The 15391-nt window shown below is 54.7% G+C and overlaps 7 protein-coding genes across 7 annotated transcripts; 2 read left to right on the forward strand and 5 right to left on the reverse strand.

Annotated features, from left to right (window-relative positions):
• Positions 1-121: 121 nt before the first annotated feature.
• LMH87_007409 (uncharacterized protein) lies at positions 122-857 on the reverse strand (the record flags this gene model as incomplete). Its single annotated transcript, XM_056192494.1, has 2 exons — positions 122-748; positions 798-857. The coding sequence occupies 2 exons, from the start codon at positions 855-857 to the stop codon at positions 122-124; spliced, it is 687 nt and encodes a 228-aa protein (XP_056060709.1).
• A 1659-nt stretch (positions 858-2516) lies between these two features.
• Positions 2517-3725, forward strand: LMH87_007410 (uncharacterized protein; the record flags this gene model as incomplete). The annotated part of the gene is made up of 1 exon (XM_056192495.1): positions 2517-3725. One exon carries the CDS (start codon positions 2517-2519, stop codon positions 3723-3725), a length of 1209 nt encoding a protein of 402 aa, XP_056060710.1.
• A 760-nt stretch (positions 3726-4485) lies between these two features.
• On the reverse strand, positions 4486-5055 carry LMH87_007411 (uncharacterized protein; the record flags this gene model as incomplete). The annotated part of the gene is made up of 1 exon (XM_056192497.1): positions 4486-5055. The coding sequence occupies one exon, from the start codon at positions 5053-5055 to the stop codon at positions 4486-4488; it is 570 nt and encodes a 189-aa protein (XP_056060711.1).
• Positions 5056-7332: 2277 nt separating this feature from the next.
• On the reverse strand, positions 7333-9651 carry LMH87_007412 (uncharacterized protein; the record flags this gene model as incomplete). Its single annotated transcript, XM_056192498.1, has 2 exons — positions 7333-9315; positions 9370-9651. The coding sequence occupies 2 exons, from the start codon at positions 9649-9651 to the stop codon at positions 7333-7335; spliced, it is 2265 nt and encodes a 754-aa protein (XP_056060712.1).
• A 1961-nt stretch (positions 9652-11612) lies between these two features.
• LMH87_007413 (uncharacterized protein) lies at positions 11613-12621 on the forward strand (the record flags this gene model as incomplete). Its single annotated transcript, XM_056192499.1, has 2 exons — positions 11613-11696; positions 11770-12621. 2 exons carry the CDS (start codon positions 11613-11615, stop codon positions 12619-12621), a joined length of 936 nt encoding a protein of 311 aa, XP_056060713.1.
• Positions 12622-14242: 1621 nt separating this feature from the next.
• LMH87_007414 (uncharacterized protein) lies at positions 14243-14522 on the reverse strand (the record flags this gene model as incomplete). The annotated part of the gene is made up of 2 exons (XM_056192500.1): positions 14243-14325; positions 14405-14522. The coding sequence occupies 2 exons, from the start codon at positions 14520-14522 to the stop codon at positions 14243-14245; spliced, it is 201 nt and encodes a 66-aa protein (XP_056060714.1).
• A 296-nt stretch (positions 14523-14818) lies between these two features.
• On the reverse strand, positions 14819-15327 carry LMH87_007415 (uncharacterized protein; the record flags this gene model as incomplete). The annotated part of the gene is made up of 3 exons (XM_056192501.1): positions 14819-14922; positions 15014-15057; positions 15236-15327. 3 exons carry the CDS (start codon positions 15325-15327, stop codon positions 14819-14821), a joined length of 240 nt encoding a protein of 79 aa, XP_056060715.1.
• Between the last annotated feature and the right edge of the window lie 64 nt (positions 15328-15391).

The following is a 15391-nucleotide window of genomic DNA, read 5'->3' on the forward strand; positions in this document are numbered from 1 at the left end:
TTGCACTCGTACATAGTTTGTGCTGCCCCACCTCAGTTTACTGAGCTCTCTGCATGACGCATATGCACATTAATACTCATTTCATTATTCATAACCTGCATCTATCGTACTTGCTGCTTCCCTACCGCGACACTTGCGACAGAGCCTTTACCTTTTCCACCTCGGGTGACGTGGAGAGGACCACATCTACGCCGTTGCTCTTGAGCTCGGCCACGACCTCATCCCACTTGTTCGGAAACACGGCCCTCGTGGCGTCCGCCAGCACCACGGTCCTGAAGCCCTCCCGCGCCGCATGTTCCGCCGTCGCCCTGACGCAGTAGTCCAGCGCCAGGCCGGCGACGTACACATGCGACACACCACGCTCCCTCAGCAAGCCTGCCAGCCCGCTGTCCGACTCCCCAAAGGGGTCGTAGAACGCAGAGTACATCTCCCGGTCCGCGCGCTGGCCCTTGTCCACAACGTGGTCGATCAGCGACAGGTCCAGCTCGGGAACCAGCTGCGCGCCGGGGGTGGACGCGACGCAGTGCACCGGCCAGAGGGACGTGCTGTAGCGCTGCTGGGTGGTTGGGTGGACGATGGTGTGCGAGGAGGTGAAGGGGGCAGGGGAGCCGGGGTGCGAGGCGGCAAAGGAGATGTGCTGCGCGGGGTGCCAGTCGCGCGTGGCGACTCTGACGGCAAAGGGAAGGGCGAGGAGGGTGTTGATGAGGGGGGTGATGGCGCGGCCGTCGGGCACGGCGAGAGAGCCGTTCTGGACACGGTTAGAGTTTGGCATGGACGAAGGAAGGGGGGGGACGCACGGGAGGACAAAAGTCCTCTTGGAGGTCGACGACGATGAGGGCGGGTTTAAAGGCGGTCATGGCGGGTGGTGATGAGCTGAGGCTGATGGCGGTTGAGAGGCAAGACAGGCTGTTGTGTAAGCTGCCATGTCCTTGGGTGCGTGGGTGGGCTGGATCGGGAAGCCCCGCTGGGTGGACTGGGACCGAGATGCAAAGGCTGACCAAGCTGCCAAAGAAAAAAGAGGAAGAAGAGCAAGATGAAAAATGGGAATGACGGAACAGTGTGTATTGGGTTCGGAGATGGGGATGTAGTAATGTGTGTCGTCCGTACGAGGTGAATATGCCTGAGATGTGCATGGACGTGCATGTGGCACCAGGACGTGGTGGGTTGTCACATGGAACAAGGCCGACGAACAAAGCAGACGAATGTAAACGAAGAAATGTCAAAAGATGAAAGTAAAAGTAAAAAAATAAAAGTAATAAGAAAAAAATAACGTGGCATTGCTTTGCCTCTACGGATAGACGCAACGCACTTTCGGCCTGCAAAAAACTCTACAGTGCGTACCATCGCCTTTCTGCCACTGTACACTGTCGAGGTGCGCGCCGAGGACAAGCCATCAAACCAAGAACGAAGAGAAAAGAAAAGAAAAAACCGCCGTAAAAAATAAAACGAAAATGAATGGCAAAAAATACAACCGGAGCTGTCAATCGAAGATATATAGGAAAAGCCCGATGCGGGGGTCGAACCCGCAGCCTTGAGATTGTGTACTCTCGTAAGAGTCTCACGCTCTACCGATTGAGCTAACCAGGCAGTTGCTCGCTGGTTGCTTTGATGAAAGACTGTGTTTTATTCTAGATTATAAGGGGAACGGTAAAGGGAAGAGTTTTCACTCTTGGTGGGCTCCGTGTGGGTGGAGCCGACTTGGTCGGCGCTGCGCCGGGTGGGCCCGTCGGGTGTGGGGCGGCCATTGACTTACACGGACTGATCGAGTTGTGCAGGAAGCTGAGAATAGTTTCGAGATGTCCGGTGTTGGAACGTAATTCGGCCGTAGAGTTTATTACAAGTCGTGGATTTGGAAAGGAGTCGGCAGTTGCAGTTGATTGCAGGACACATGAATTGGCACCGCGTTGCGTGATCCTTGGTTGCGGCGCCGCTTCTACGCCCACTGACACAAGAGGCGTGCAAGACGTCAAACCCAATATATAAAAGCGCAACTTTGCAAAGGTGAGCGATTTTCAAAACTCACTAAACATCTGAGCCAGGCAGTTTTATATTGGGTGCAGGACCAACGGGCGCAGGTTAGCCCTCCTGAGCCCTCCGCTACAGTACCTTGTACACATGTACGGCGTCAACCGTATGCCTGCAAACTTGACACCACTGCCATGTTGGCTTTCGGACATGTCTTGCGCCACAAAACCTCTTTAGCGGAAAGCCTCTAAATGCTAAAGTCTGCAGAACTTTTTCTAGTGTCTGTATTCTCTTTTGATGAGTTATAAACCCCTCCTTCTCTAACTTTCGTCTCCAAATTCGTCCTCCAACCATCTTCCATCACTGCCTCTTCTTAGACCCTCAACTCACACCCCGACTGTGCTCAGTGTCTACAAAATCTCGCTGTCAAGACATTGCAGTCACTGATAGCCCACCCGGACTAGACGCCTCCACCAACAGAGCAAAGTCTTCCGACGTTACAGACAAAGCAACCACTGCATCCACCATACCACCCGCATCCATCACCCATAATGCCCATCAACAGGATCAAGAAGAGCGTCGCCTCGCGCATCGCAAGCTGCAAGTCCAAGACCATCCCCGCTCGCCTCCTGCACTGGGCGCAGAAGCACGTCGAGGCCCTCGCCGGCACGAGCAGCAGCACCGCAGACGGCAGCAGCCCCCGAAGCACCGGCAGCTCCCCCGCCGCGGAGCGCATCTCGTCCGTCTCCAGCGTGCCTTTTCTGGAGCTCACGCTGGACGAAACCAAGCTCAGCGCCCGCAGCTGCCTCAAGAAGAAGAGACGCGGCCCCAACCACGGGGCCGACGCCGACGCCGGCCCCGCCACTAAGCACGTCGGCTTCGTCTGCAACGACCGCCTCCTGAGGTGCATGGTCACCGGCACCCACATCCCCTTCCGCGCCAGGACCGCCAAGATGACCGAAGAATTCAATCAGCGCGCCGTGGACCGCACCGAGCAGCGCCGCATCAACAGGCTGGCCCACCGCCTGGCCCGCGAGGCCGCCGGCATCCCGCCCGGCGAGACCTCTTCGTCGTCGTCGTCCTCGGACGACGACGACGTGCAGCCCAAGTGGGACAGCTACAGCAGCGACGAGTCGGACGAGCTGCTGTATGACCCCGACAGCGTCGCGGACATGTCCCTCCGGGAAAACCACGAGCTGGCCAAGCTGGCCAAGGAGGCGCTCACCGTCGGCACCATTGCCGGCGGCGGGATGGACTTTGCGCTGTACGTAGTGCGCGACGAGGACCTGCTCAGGGCGCTCGAGCGGACGGCGGAGAAGTACGCTCACCACACCAGGATCGCGAGCTACTGCGGCGACGAGCGCCGCTACGCCTACTGCGGCGTCGGCAGCATCACAGAGCTGTCCGTCCAGCTATACAGCAACTACGCCACCGCCATGTCGGGCAACCGCACCCTCCGGCCGGTGGCCCCAAAGCAGAAGAAGAAGAAGTCGGCGGATGCCGTCGTTGCTACTGCTGCTGCGTCTTCCTCCAAGGTGGAGGGCTCTTCCATGACAAAGAGCTTTCCACGTGCCGAGAGCTCCTCAATGGCAGAGCGCAGGCTGGCGAACAGCCAGAAGCAAGTCACTGTTGCTACCCTGGCCGCCATTGCTGAAGTCAACAGCGAAGCCAACAGCGAAGTCAACGCCGAAGCCAACAACACTGAAGTCAATACCGAGGCCGTCACCGAAGCCATCACCGAGGCCAACACTACAGTCTAAAATGAGACCGACCAAGCCAATGAAAACTGCGATTATTGCAGTCGCTTAATGGCTCTACGAGCTACGAATACCATTCACCCATGGCGTTGGGGAGTTTATGGGATGCACCGACAATATTTGCTTTCCCTTTTCCTGGATCATCAGCGCATTGCCTCTTCAAGCTATCAATCATTTCTTTCATTTGTCTTTTTTTTTTTAAAAAAAGGAGGGAAACAAGGGAAAAAAAAATCACCAACGAAAAAAAGTTTAAAAGTTTTGTGGCTTTGGGGAAAAGCTTTTGGGGGGGGGGGGGGGGGAAATCGTGTCTGGCTAGAATTGAACGGGATTGACGGGCCACCATTTGCACTTTACTTTACAGCTTCAGATTAAAATTAAACAACTCAAAATCAGTTCTTATCATGTGAAATGCTTTGGTAGCTTTAATGATCCCGAGATCTGTTTCTGGCAAGGAACAAGAACGCTTGTTCGGGGATCGTGCGTGGCAATGTTGAGCAGGATCTGCAGCTCACTATTGTTGCCTTTTATTTTATTTTATACGATACTCCAGTAGCTTGGAATAAAAAACAGTTCACAACTCAAGCTAGCGATTTTCCTGTAAAAATTTCAAAAAGCGAGAGCAAGGGCAGTTTGCGCATCTGTCCAGAAAAGATCTGGCCAACCCATCTGACGCTGGAGAGGTCCACGACCAGGAACGCGACACACCAGGAAAAGAGACGCGCACAGTCTCCCATCTGCAGCCTGGAAGCCAAGTTCCCGGTAGCTACTTTTCTACACAGTCGAGGTTGAAACGAACCTTTTTTGCTTTTGGCTTTGCTTTCCAACGCAGCGCCGCTCGCACATCGGCCATTGTGCAGTCGTGCCAGCGCATCGTGCCCTTTAGAAAGCCGTACGCCCGTTCGAGCACCACGGGATCAACCCCCTGCGCATGGTCCCGTATCAGGTCCAGCGGGCGACTGTTTCCCCAAAACGCTTCGTGGACAGCCTGCTCGAGAATAGTGTACTGGGTACCCCTGTGGTCGCGAAGCCAGACGGGCCTGCCCACGTCGGCGCCGGCCTTGAGCAGCTCGGTCCAGATCTCCCCCGAGCACGAGTCGACGACGGCGCGTGGCGTGAGGAGATGATATGCCGCACATTCTCCGTCCGTATGCTGGTGAATGTCTGCGCCGGCATCCATAAGAAGCGAAAACGCCTCGCGCTTTCGCATCCTGATTGCGTGCATGAGCGCGGTTGTGCCATGTCGGTCGCCGTGTCCCGCGCGCACATTGGGGTCGGCCCCTAGCCTGAGAAGCAGCTCGACCATGGAGGGGGTGCCGTGACAGACAGCGAGCATAAGTGCCGTCTTGGACTCGAGCTTCTGAGGCCGGTCATCGATTTCTGGCGACCACGAAACGTCTTCACAAGTTGAGCAACAAAGCGTTCCTGGAGCTCTTCACATTCATTCACCAGGCGGTCTGGAACGTGGCCTCCTGCGCTTTTGCGTTTAATTTTGGAGACGCAGTGTAGGAGTAGATTCTCGGGCGGCACGTCCCCGGTTTCTAGCATGGCCGACGTAGCTCGGTAGTTTTGTCGGTCGCAAGCCTCTCGTAACCAAGTGCCATCGCTCATATAGTCAAGCTCGAAACCGAGCTTTGCGGCGAGAAGAAGGTGTATAACTGTTTTTGACAGAGGCATCGTAGCAATATATTGCTTGGTATAGCAGGCCTGAACCACCTGCATAAGGTTCGTAGTGTGTCGGAAACATCTTCTTTGGGTCTATGGGTTTCAACATCTGCAAGACCTTGCGAAGCACTTTCAGGTTGCCGCGTCGCGCAGCCCAGCACAAGTCTTTCTTGCTAGGCTTCGCCGTTTTCCAATGGCGACGACATAGCGCAGCAAAATAGCGACTTGTATATTCCAAGGCGACGAGATCCCTGAAGCCTGCACTTTGCAGTATCATATCGTGCAGCTCAGGGGGCAGATGCAAAAGTCCGACCATCTTGCGCATTGATACCGATGATACGTGCGTGTGTGCGGGGATGCTATTTGGCATTCTTGCCAGGGTGCGGCCCGGGGTTTTTGTTGAGTGACGCTGCCCAGCAAACCTCATGACTAAGTAAAGTCGATGTTTCACAGATAAGTTGAGTAAGGAGGACTCACGACGGAAAAGGGCTATACTGTAAAGAATCAGTTTTTCGCTTTCGTCACACGCGCACGCGCGCATGCATGACTGCCTGGTGAGGCCATGTGCTACACGGGCAAATGAATGTGTGTGAGAGATGATGTGCATTGTGCTACGTGCAGTGACGTGTCAGTACTCAGTATCGCCATCTTCAACAATAAAATTGAGCTTCTAGTGCTTCTGTGTAGGACTTTGATGCTAAATAGACGGCGTTTTAAGACGCATAAATGCATGCGCACTTACAGACATGAATATCTGCCCTAGACCTCCTCCTTGATCCCCTCAACCACATCAGAAAGATAACACCGAGCCTTATAGAGTCAGCCATGTTGAAAGCGCATTGATGCCCTGTCAGCCAAGACTCACCTCTCCATTTCCCGGTGCCAGATGCGGCCGTCTTCACCCACACCTGGCATTCAGCAGATGCAGTAAGCTCTGCCCTCGGCTGCTTCTTGGCAGCAGGCTCGAGAGCCGCATTCGGAGCTCTTTACCCAGTAGCCAGAGCTGTTGCAGGTGTAGATGGTGCTGTTGTCGCGCCGGCGTTCGTCACCGCATTGATAAGTGCCAGGGTAGCACCCTCTCTGAGGTGGCATGCCAGCCTCGACGCAAAGGAAGGTGGTGGTAATGACGACAAGGGTAGTTTTGAGAGCCAACATATCGACAGGCTTCGTGATTGCGCAGCGGAAAGCTGGTTGTGTAATGTACTAAGAGGGCGAGTCACTTTCTTTTCTTTAAAGATGAGAGAGCGCTTCAAAACGAGTGCTATCCCGCCCTTTTTATGGCTTTTAACAAAGCTGCCAATGGGATTGAGCTTGCAACCCGAATCACCACTCGCCCTGTGTTACTGTGATTGACAGCAGCCCACTCGCATCCGTGCGCTGACCTGTTATAACTGTTGTTGGTGTTTGCTCGCGGGTATGTTGTCTCGGGAGTTAGAAAGTCCGAGGCTGTTGCCGTCCACATTGCACAGTGAGAGCACGGATCTTGCGCGACACCGGGGACAGTAGCATGCTCTGTCCCCGATCCAACGCGAATAAGCGGAAGTGACTTGCAAACGTTGTGGACTGACAAGGCTACTCGTAGCGCGCCACTGCATTATGCTTCTCGCCAGCACGGCCCTTCGAAGACAATGAATCCCGCCAAGAAAAGTCTCAGTCAAGAGAAGATGTTTAGAGGATCACCTTGTCCCCTAATTTCGCCGTCCGTTCGGCAAGCTGCTTCAGTCTCTAGCGCGCTATAGCTTCACCGCTCTTCTCTACTCTGAGCGCAGGCACAAGGCAGGCAGTGCTTCAATAGGCAATCAACAGTCTACGGTGGACAGGTTCACATCAAAGAGGCAGGCAAGTAGACTTAAACCCAAAGTTCCATTCAAAAGTAAACCCATCCCAGACAGGGTTTCGGAGGCTGCCGCGGCTAGAAACGAAGACAAACTAGGAAGAAGGGTACATACTAGAGTGAGTCTTCCTCTGCATCATCGTGCAGAGGACAATGCAACGTCTCGTGGGAGACATGGCAGCGCGAGCAAATGGCGACCATGCACTGCGGGCAGTTAAACTCGAACTCCGCTGCCGGCTCAGCGCCGTCTTTCCGCTCTTCCACCCTGTAGACTTGCTCGCAGCTGTGCGTCGGGCAGTATCGATACATGTCAGAGTTTTGGCTGACAAAGGTCACGAATATTCGCTCAAATATGCGCTCGAGCGCGGATGAGCTCAGATTCTCCTGGATATCCGACAGGGTTAGTATCTGCTGGCACTTGCCAGCATCGCCATAACAGCGGACGGCCGGAGTGCGGACTGGAGTGCTCGCGCCACAGAAACACATGTCCTCAAAGCAAGTGGCGCAGTAGAGGTGTTGGCAGCGGGTGTTGACGGGGTACTCCGCCTGGAAACCGCACAGCGAACAATCCTCTGGCCCCAAGCTTGACTCTGGCTCCGGTATCTGGTGGCGGTTGTACCAGATTTCCTGCGCAACCTGCAGGTCTGCCTCGCTGCCGCTGATGATGAGGCGACGAGGTTGGTCGACAATATCCAGCGCAAGCTTGTCGCGGCCAACAATTCTCCCAATATGCTGAAATCCACCATTGAGGAGCCAAGTCAGCGCTTCACGATCGGCTGGATCAAGGCTGATGGAATATTCTGCGCGCGGGTCCTGATGGCACAGCTTCTGGATGGCGAGCCGCGCTTCCCTGAACACGGCTCGAGGACCGAGCATGTTTAGCGAACGCTGCTGTCTGTCACACAAGACCAAGACACCTATTTGGCGTTCAATGAAGCGCGTCTCATTGTAGGCCCAGGCGTTCGTGGCAAACGAAGCTGACCACAGCTTTTCGTCATCTTCGGTCAGCTGCTCTCCGGCCACGATGCGTTCGATGGCGGCTTGAGCTTCCGCCACCCTGTCAGGGCATATTCCCTCGATCCTGATGGTCCTGAAGCCTTTGTTTTCCGGCCCAATGGTTGCAAAAATATTGTGCCCTTTCCAGGCACTGTACAAGGCCTTGATATCCTGCGATGCTGCTGCGTAGACATGGCCCGGGACCCTTATGCGAACGGTGTAGATCCGTTGTACAGTAAGCTTGCCATGGGCATGAAACGGAAGAGGGTGCTTGTTGAGCTCTTGGACAGCCTTGGTCGCATGTTTGGCATCCACAAACCGAGCGATCAGCTTGTACCGCTGGCTCTCGGTCCGTGTAGTGATGCTATTGTGGTCCAGCGGCCCAATGTTCATCAAGCTCTTCAGAATCGTTTTTGCTGAATCTTCCAACCGGGCGGTATAGGAGCGGCAGCTCTGTGTTATAAGCTTCGGACGCAACATACTCGGAATCGACTCCAAGACGTCAACCCGGTTTATAGATGACGGCACGTGGTGGAGTTTGACTTTCCAAGCGCCGGGGCTTGGCCCATCGTCGGCTTCCGGACGGGAGGGCATGCCGGTGACATTTGGCGCTAGTTTGTACTCGCGGATCGCAAACCCGTTGTACACTTGCTGAGCCGCCTCTGCGGACGGAAAGCTGAGTGTAGCTGTCCAGCTTGGCTTGTGCCACGAACAGCTCACCTTGTTACCGCTGATGCTACCGAATCTGGCCGAGCGATGGTGGTGGGGTATCACTTCTTCTGCCCTGAATTCGACCGTCTTGTCATCGTTGAGTGCATCAACCAGCTTCCTTGCAAAGTCAGCCTCATCCATTGTAACATCTGCGGCACCCTTTCCCCCACAGACGGGCAGCGTGTCAATCCTTTCCTCGGGCACCTGTATGCCGAGCTCATGATGCAGGTACTCTGCTATGTCAGATTTATGAAATTCCTCAGCCAGGTGTGTGAAGCGGACAGCCGAGAAGTGCCAAGGCAGCGCGATGGTGGCAATGGTCGCTCCGGGGCCAAAGGTGACGTTGACGCCTTTGATCCGGCGAACCCATGCTTTTTCGGGAATAGTAGTCTAGTCTTCGGTCAGGAGGGATGCGACTTATGCTGTCATGTTGTAATTGAATACCTCTTCCAAAGCGATTGCGTCTTCCGTTTCGGTGCGCGACGACGTTGCATGAGCATTGCTCTGTGGCCAACTACTCGGGGCAACTGGAGAGTAGTCGCACGGCCAAGAAGTAGCATGCAATGCACGACTGCGGAGTGGGACTGGCGCATGGTAGCCGTACCTCGCGATGCCTTCCGTCTGCTCAACATGGAGGAAAGTGCAGGTAGCTCCACGGGTGCAGCGGCCCTGTCCTCGCTGGTAGAATGCACATTCGCCTGCGAAGTTGAGGAATGGGACTTCCATTTTGAGTGCTAAAGATGATTTCAAGTGTTGGATTGAACCTATGTTGAGTCGGTCTGGGTGCTGCCGCTGGCCCTTCTTTTATAGCCCGGCGAGAGGTCGTCGTGGCGGTGACTCAGTTTCACTCTTGGCACCTCGTTTCTGCGTGGGAGCAAGCTGCGGTGAACGACGACTTCCTGCGTGCGAGCATCTTGAAGAAGAAAATGGGTGGCGGCCCAAGCAAACAGAAGGGGGGGCGCTTTCGGTGAGGGCATGTGAAACGTCAGGCAGCCGGTGCAACGCGACGCAGGGTTGGTGGGTGCAACCAAGGTGCGGCAGTGCACTGAATCACGATGGTACTAGGGCGTTGAAGGTGTGCTTCTGAATGGCGAGCATCGTATACGAGATGATGACGAGCGGCAAGCTTGCTGCGGTGATTGGGATCCTGAGGCAGATGGTCTTTGCAAAGGCCGGTGCGTGGATCACGCATGTCGTGAGGCAAGCGCAGCGTTTGCGCGGGGAAACGCAGAGGAAAGGACGGGATATCTTTGGCTTTGTGCTGAGACAAGGGTGACCCGAGGAGATGGCACAAAGGACTGCCGCGATGACATGTCTGAGGATCGTTTATCGTGATGATGGTGTTTGCGCAACGTTGAGGGAGGGGCGACGGCGAGCTTCCAGATAACCGCCGTGGGCCTTTTGCGGCGCAAACGCGAGGAGTCACGAGTATCTACCATTGTAGCTCACGCAGTCTGAAATTTCTTGCCTGCCTGAGTCACATCTGCATCATGCTTCCTTTTTTTAAACGTCGTGTTTGTTCATCGTTTTGAAATAGTGCAAACGCGAACATGCATCACGCATGCTGTCTGGGCATAAAGAGTTGGAAGCGCGTCTCAGGCTGTTATTTGTGGCCGTTTATCTCCGACCCTTTATATGAAAAGTTTAAGAATAAGGGCACTGGCATTTTCTGGTCAATCGCTGGAAGCGTAGCTCAGGTTGAAGCAGATAAATCCCAGTCCTAGCTAGGTATGTCGCGTGCGGAAGCTGCCACAGTCGGCTGGCCGGACCGAGGACCGAGCCACGCTGCCAGACGATGACATCGGATCAAAGTCAATTCCACGAGATATTCCAGAAGCGAGAAATCTGCCGCACGCCAGACTTTGCGTCATAACGCAGCCGCATGGTGCAGGGTCTCGTCCGCGGCCGCTGGAGTCAATGTCCGCGGCCTCACCCTGCCGGCTCCGAACAGAGCAAATACAGGGACCACGAAGCTATTTACAGCACTCTTGCGCAAGCTTACAAGGGTCTCGTCGCTGAGCAGGTACTCTGGTAAAACCCGAGGCACCCCCACTGCAGCATCGTCTTTTGGCCGCTAACAAAAATAATCAATCGCCTAGAAAATGTCAGGCTGGGCGAGATCGGTGTGCTCATGTGGGGGACGGAAAAGACCGATGCACAAGAGACGGCACGGCAGCAGCAGGTCAAAATATAGTATTTCTCATTTTTATGCACCAATGATTGACTAAAGCATTTCGCGATATTTATTTTGTATTTTCAAATTATTCTGGCGAGCCGAGGCACCGACTTCCATGCTGCCTGCATACGGAACCGCAGTCGGTCTTTTGGGCCCGAAGCCCCCCAGCGGACCCCCCGGTCCTGGCTGCTTCCGGCTTCGTCGGAACGACGTCATGATCGTTAGCTTGGTCGAGCTCCCCCAGCTGCCGCCCTTTGCGCAATGCAATCTTTTCCCTGCTTATCAGTGGCTGGTCCAGCTATCTCGCGAGTCGGCCTTTATCTTTAAGCTTTTGGGCTTTCCTTTAAAAACACTTCAGCTCCTCTCGCCATCTCCAACTTTGGCCTCATTTTCTGCCCTCAATTGACGCACAGCAGGCGACCGTCGGCCTCTTCTCCCTCGCCAGCCACCTCTCGACGCTAGAATTCACCCACCCAAGCTCTGACGACACACACACACCACATCCTCCACAATGGCCACCACGCCCGAGTTTACCCTCCCCGACTATCTCAAATTCTTCAGCGCCGGTGCGCTGGCTGCGACCCTCACTCATGGCGTACGCATTCCCTCCTCCTCCTCCTCCTCCCAATTGACGGCGCAATGCCCGTAGCTGACCACCGCCCAAACAGGCCGCCACGCCCATCGACGTCGTCAAGACGCGCATCCAGGTCGACGACTCCCTCAAGGGCTACAACATGATCCGCGCCGGCCGCACCATTGTCGCCAAGGAGGGCGCCTCGGCCCTCCTCACCGGCTTCGGCCCCACGGCCGTCGGCTACCTCGTCCAGGGCGGCGGCAAGTTTGCCGGCTACGAGTTCTTCAAGAAGAAGTTCATCGACCTCGCCGGCGGGCCTGACAAGGCCGTCCCCCACCGCACCGCCGTCTACCTCGGCGCCAGCGCCACCGCCGAGTTCTTCGCCGACATCCTGCTCTGCCCCCTCGAGGCCACCCGCATCCGCCTCGTCTCCCAGCGCGGCTACGCCACCGGCCTGACCTCGGGCTTCATGCGCATGGCCCGCGAGGAGGGTTTCCGCGGCTTCTACTCGGGCTTCGTGCCCCTGCTCTTCAAGCAGGTCCCCTACGCCGTCGGCCAGTTCAGCGTCCACGAGGCCGTCAACGAGATCATCTACCGCTCCATCGGCGCCGAGCGCAAGGCCAAGCTCACCCAGCTCCAAAACACCGGCATCGAGCTGACCTCGGGCATCGCCGCCGGTGTGGCTGCCGCCGTGCTCTCTCACCCCGCAGACACCCTGCTCTCCGCCATGAACAAGGGAGCCGGCGACCCCAAGCAGAGCGCCACCAGCCGCATGTTCCAGCTCGCGCGCGAGTTCGGGCCCGTTCGCCTGCTCACGACCGGTCTGGCACCCCGTGTCGTCATGACCTGCGGTCTGGTCTCTGGCCAATTTGTCATCTACGCCCAGTGCAAGGCTCTCACCGGCGCACCGCCTGGCGTCGAGATTCACAAGGAGGCATCTCTATAATTTTCTTTTCAATGCTTTGAATGGGTCTTTTTCTGGTCGGGCGTTTGCTGCGTTAGGGCGGGCTGAAGATGGAGCATGTCAATTTCTAATGTCAAAAAATCTGCTACGTTGATGCATGAAAGTCCAAGAGAACTTGTATTTGAGCTAAAGATTACATCATTTTCATAGACCAAGCCATGTTTCTTCATTCAAGCATCCGACGTTTAATCAAGTGTAATGGGCTACGAGGTCACCGAACACGAATCAGCCGGGCCGCGTTTATTGGAAACGTCAGTGGCGGTGTGGTCCTTGTACAAAAGAAATTCTACATCTGGATGAGGTCATACGCCATCTTTAATTTGCTTCGTATGAGACACCTAATGATCGATTGTTACAATCGGCATGAGCAGTGCTGCCGTCCACTGCAGTATCAGGGCTTCCCAGGTACACAGATCCAACTCGAATGTGCCACTCCGCGACATTTGGTCCACACTCGCCATGCAGTTCATGGCTGCTGCGCTGTCCAGTTTAAGAGAAATGGAGAAGATAGGAACCCGCTATGTTGTACTTCTATCTCAATGGTCCATGCAAGTATGCTGAGTGTAAATTCGACGAGATCTGTAGGCTGCCTCGCGTATTGAGGGGCCGCAAACGAAAGGGGCTTGGAGAAAATGGTTCATTGCAAGTCTATTTAAAAAAGAGAATTCAACTGAAAGCGATGCATATCTTCTTTTATTTTGATCATCACTCTAAGCACGAAAAACAAATTAGAATGATTGACACATCCAGCAACGCATTCTACGCAGAACAGATTACTCCTCAGTCAGCGGGCATGGCAAGCAGCACAGGACCAGTCATCACCTAGTTCACCATCCAACAAAATAAACTGGAAATACTTTTCCAATGGCACAGTACTGCCTGTCAGTGGCCGCATAAGTGCCAAGAAGCAGTCAACAAGGCAAAGTCGCCACCAACGTCTTTCCAGGCAAATGTGATTCGGCCTGGGCTACACAGTCGACAAAACTATGAGAAGAAGGCATCATCAATGATTGAGACAGCAACGTGTAGATAAATGCTGGCACAAGGTTTGTGACTAACCGACCTGCCAGGGGGTTGTAAATGAGATCACTTTCATCAAGCACCTCAGTCTCCCACCCTATGCTTGAACATGAAGTGGTGTATTTGCTATAGACACCATATACTTGTAGCGCTGCATCTGATTACCTCAATAGGCTAAGAAGACTTATACAGTGGAATATGTCAAATTCCTTCACCACCCCAGGTCCCATTTTGAGGCTCGACAGACCACCACGGGCGTGTGCTCGCCAATGTACCAGAGCTACCTGGAGTGCAGCCTAGCTCAAGCACGCACCATGAACGAAGGAGGCGGCGCTGCATAAATCGCCGGGAATGGGCATATTACACACACCCGAAACATACATGGCCACAGATAGACACCAGTAGTACATCTTACAGCCCAACTACACTGTGCCGCTCGTTCAGCACCGCACGAATAGCGCGCCCGCAATTTTTCGTACCTCTCAGCCTCACCTGTAAAGTCGCAACCGGAGTGTGCTCGTGCCACCACCACGCAAACACATGTCTATGCAGCAAAATAAAACAAAAAAATGGCAAGGCTACGCTAAAACCTGACAGAGCGCAACGTTCGGTCGATACGGCTCTCGGCTCCTATCCGAAACTGCAAGATGGCACCAAAGACGTCGGCTTCCATAGCACAGCATCGAACCAGGAGTCAACCTGTCATTCAGACATAATGGCGTACAGTTTTAGCAAGAGTACATACATGATGCTGGCCCAACTTCAGCAAGGTGTTGGTACAATGCGGTGCGCCGCAAATTGCCAGCAAAGGAGAGGGTTGCTTTAGAGACGACGGCAGCGAGCCCATTCGCAGGTCCATTCATGCCATTTTTTATTTTTTTTCAATTTCAATCCCGCTGCCAGTCCGTTTGGCAGAAACGTATTGCACTGGGTAAAGGCTTCTGAATCGCTTCGTACACCAACATATTACGTCGCGGCCAGGCAAACTCTCTTTTTTTGGTGATGCGCCACCCACGTCCCTCCAGTCAGGCAGCGGCCGAGGCTAGCAAAGCAGGCAAATTAGAAGGTCGGAACAGGGTGAGCCGCGATGGATGGCGCTTGTAGATATTGCGACGGCGGCGCGCTGCTGTCAGCGTATCATTCGTGTGACGGCCGTCGTTCAGTCAAGCAGCCACTGCCATCTACTCTCGTGCAGGTGCTGAGCAGCAATGTGGTGCCATTCAATCAGCACTTGCAGCTCGGCCGCATACGAGAAGCCGCACTCTGGCTCTTGTTAGTTGCTTCAGAACCGATCGGCCCGTTGCCACAGTCTGAGCATGTGTTTTGGCATCAAAAAGACACCCGTCAATATTACCTAACAGAATTCGTTCTTCGCTTCCACTCAACCAGGTTGAATGCCTGTTCTTTTAGTACGATACAACGTTTCTTTCGGAGCCCACTGTCCTGGATACTGTTAGCCACCCAATTGCTCTGGGGTGGATGTTGCCCCGCCAGTCTTTGAGCGCCACCGAAGCCAGGCCGGAGAAGGTGGGAACATTGCGGTAAAGGCTTACGAGCGTCCCCCAGAAGCACTAACGAATTCTGTTGGCTGGCCGTAACGGGGCCGTCGCCCCAAAACTCGTGACGGCTGATCTTGATCTCGCTTTGGATTAGCCCGGGAGGGACCATTGGCCAATCCAACGGCTAGCCATGGGCTTCTTGACACACGAGGTTCCATCGCGCGCCCCGGGCT

Source organism: Akanthomyces muscarius, chromosome 1, assembly GCF_028009165.1.
Source record: "Akanthomyces muscarius strain Ve6 chromosome 1, whole genome shotgun sequence".
Lineage (NCBI taxonomy): Eukaryota > Fungi > Ascomycota > Sordariomycetes > Hypocreales > Cordycipitaceae > Akanthomyces > Akanthomyces muscarius.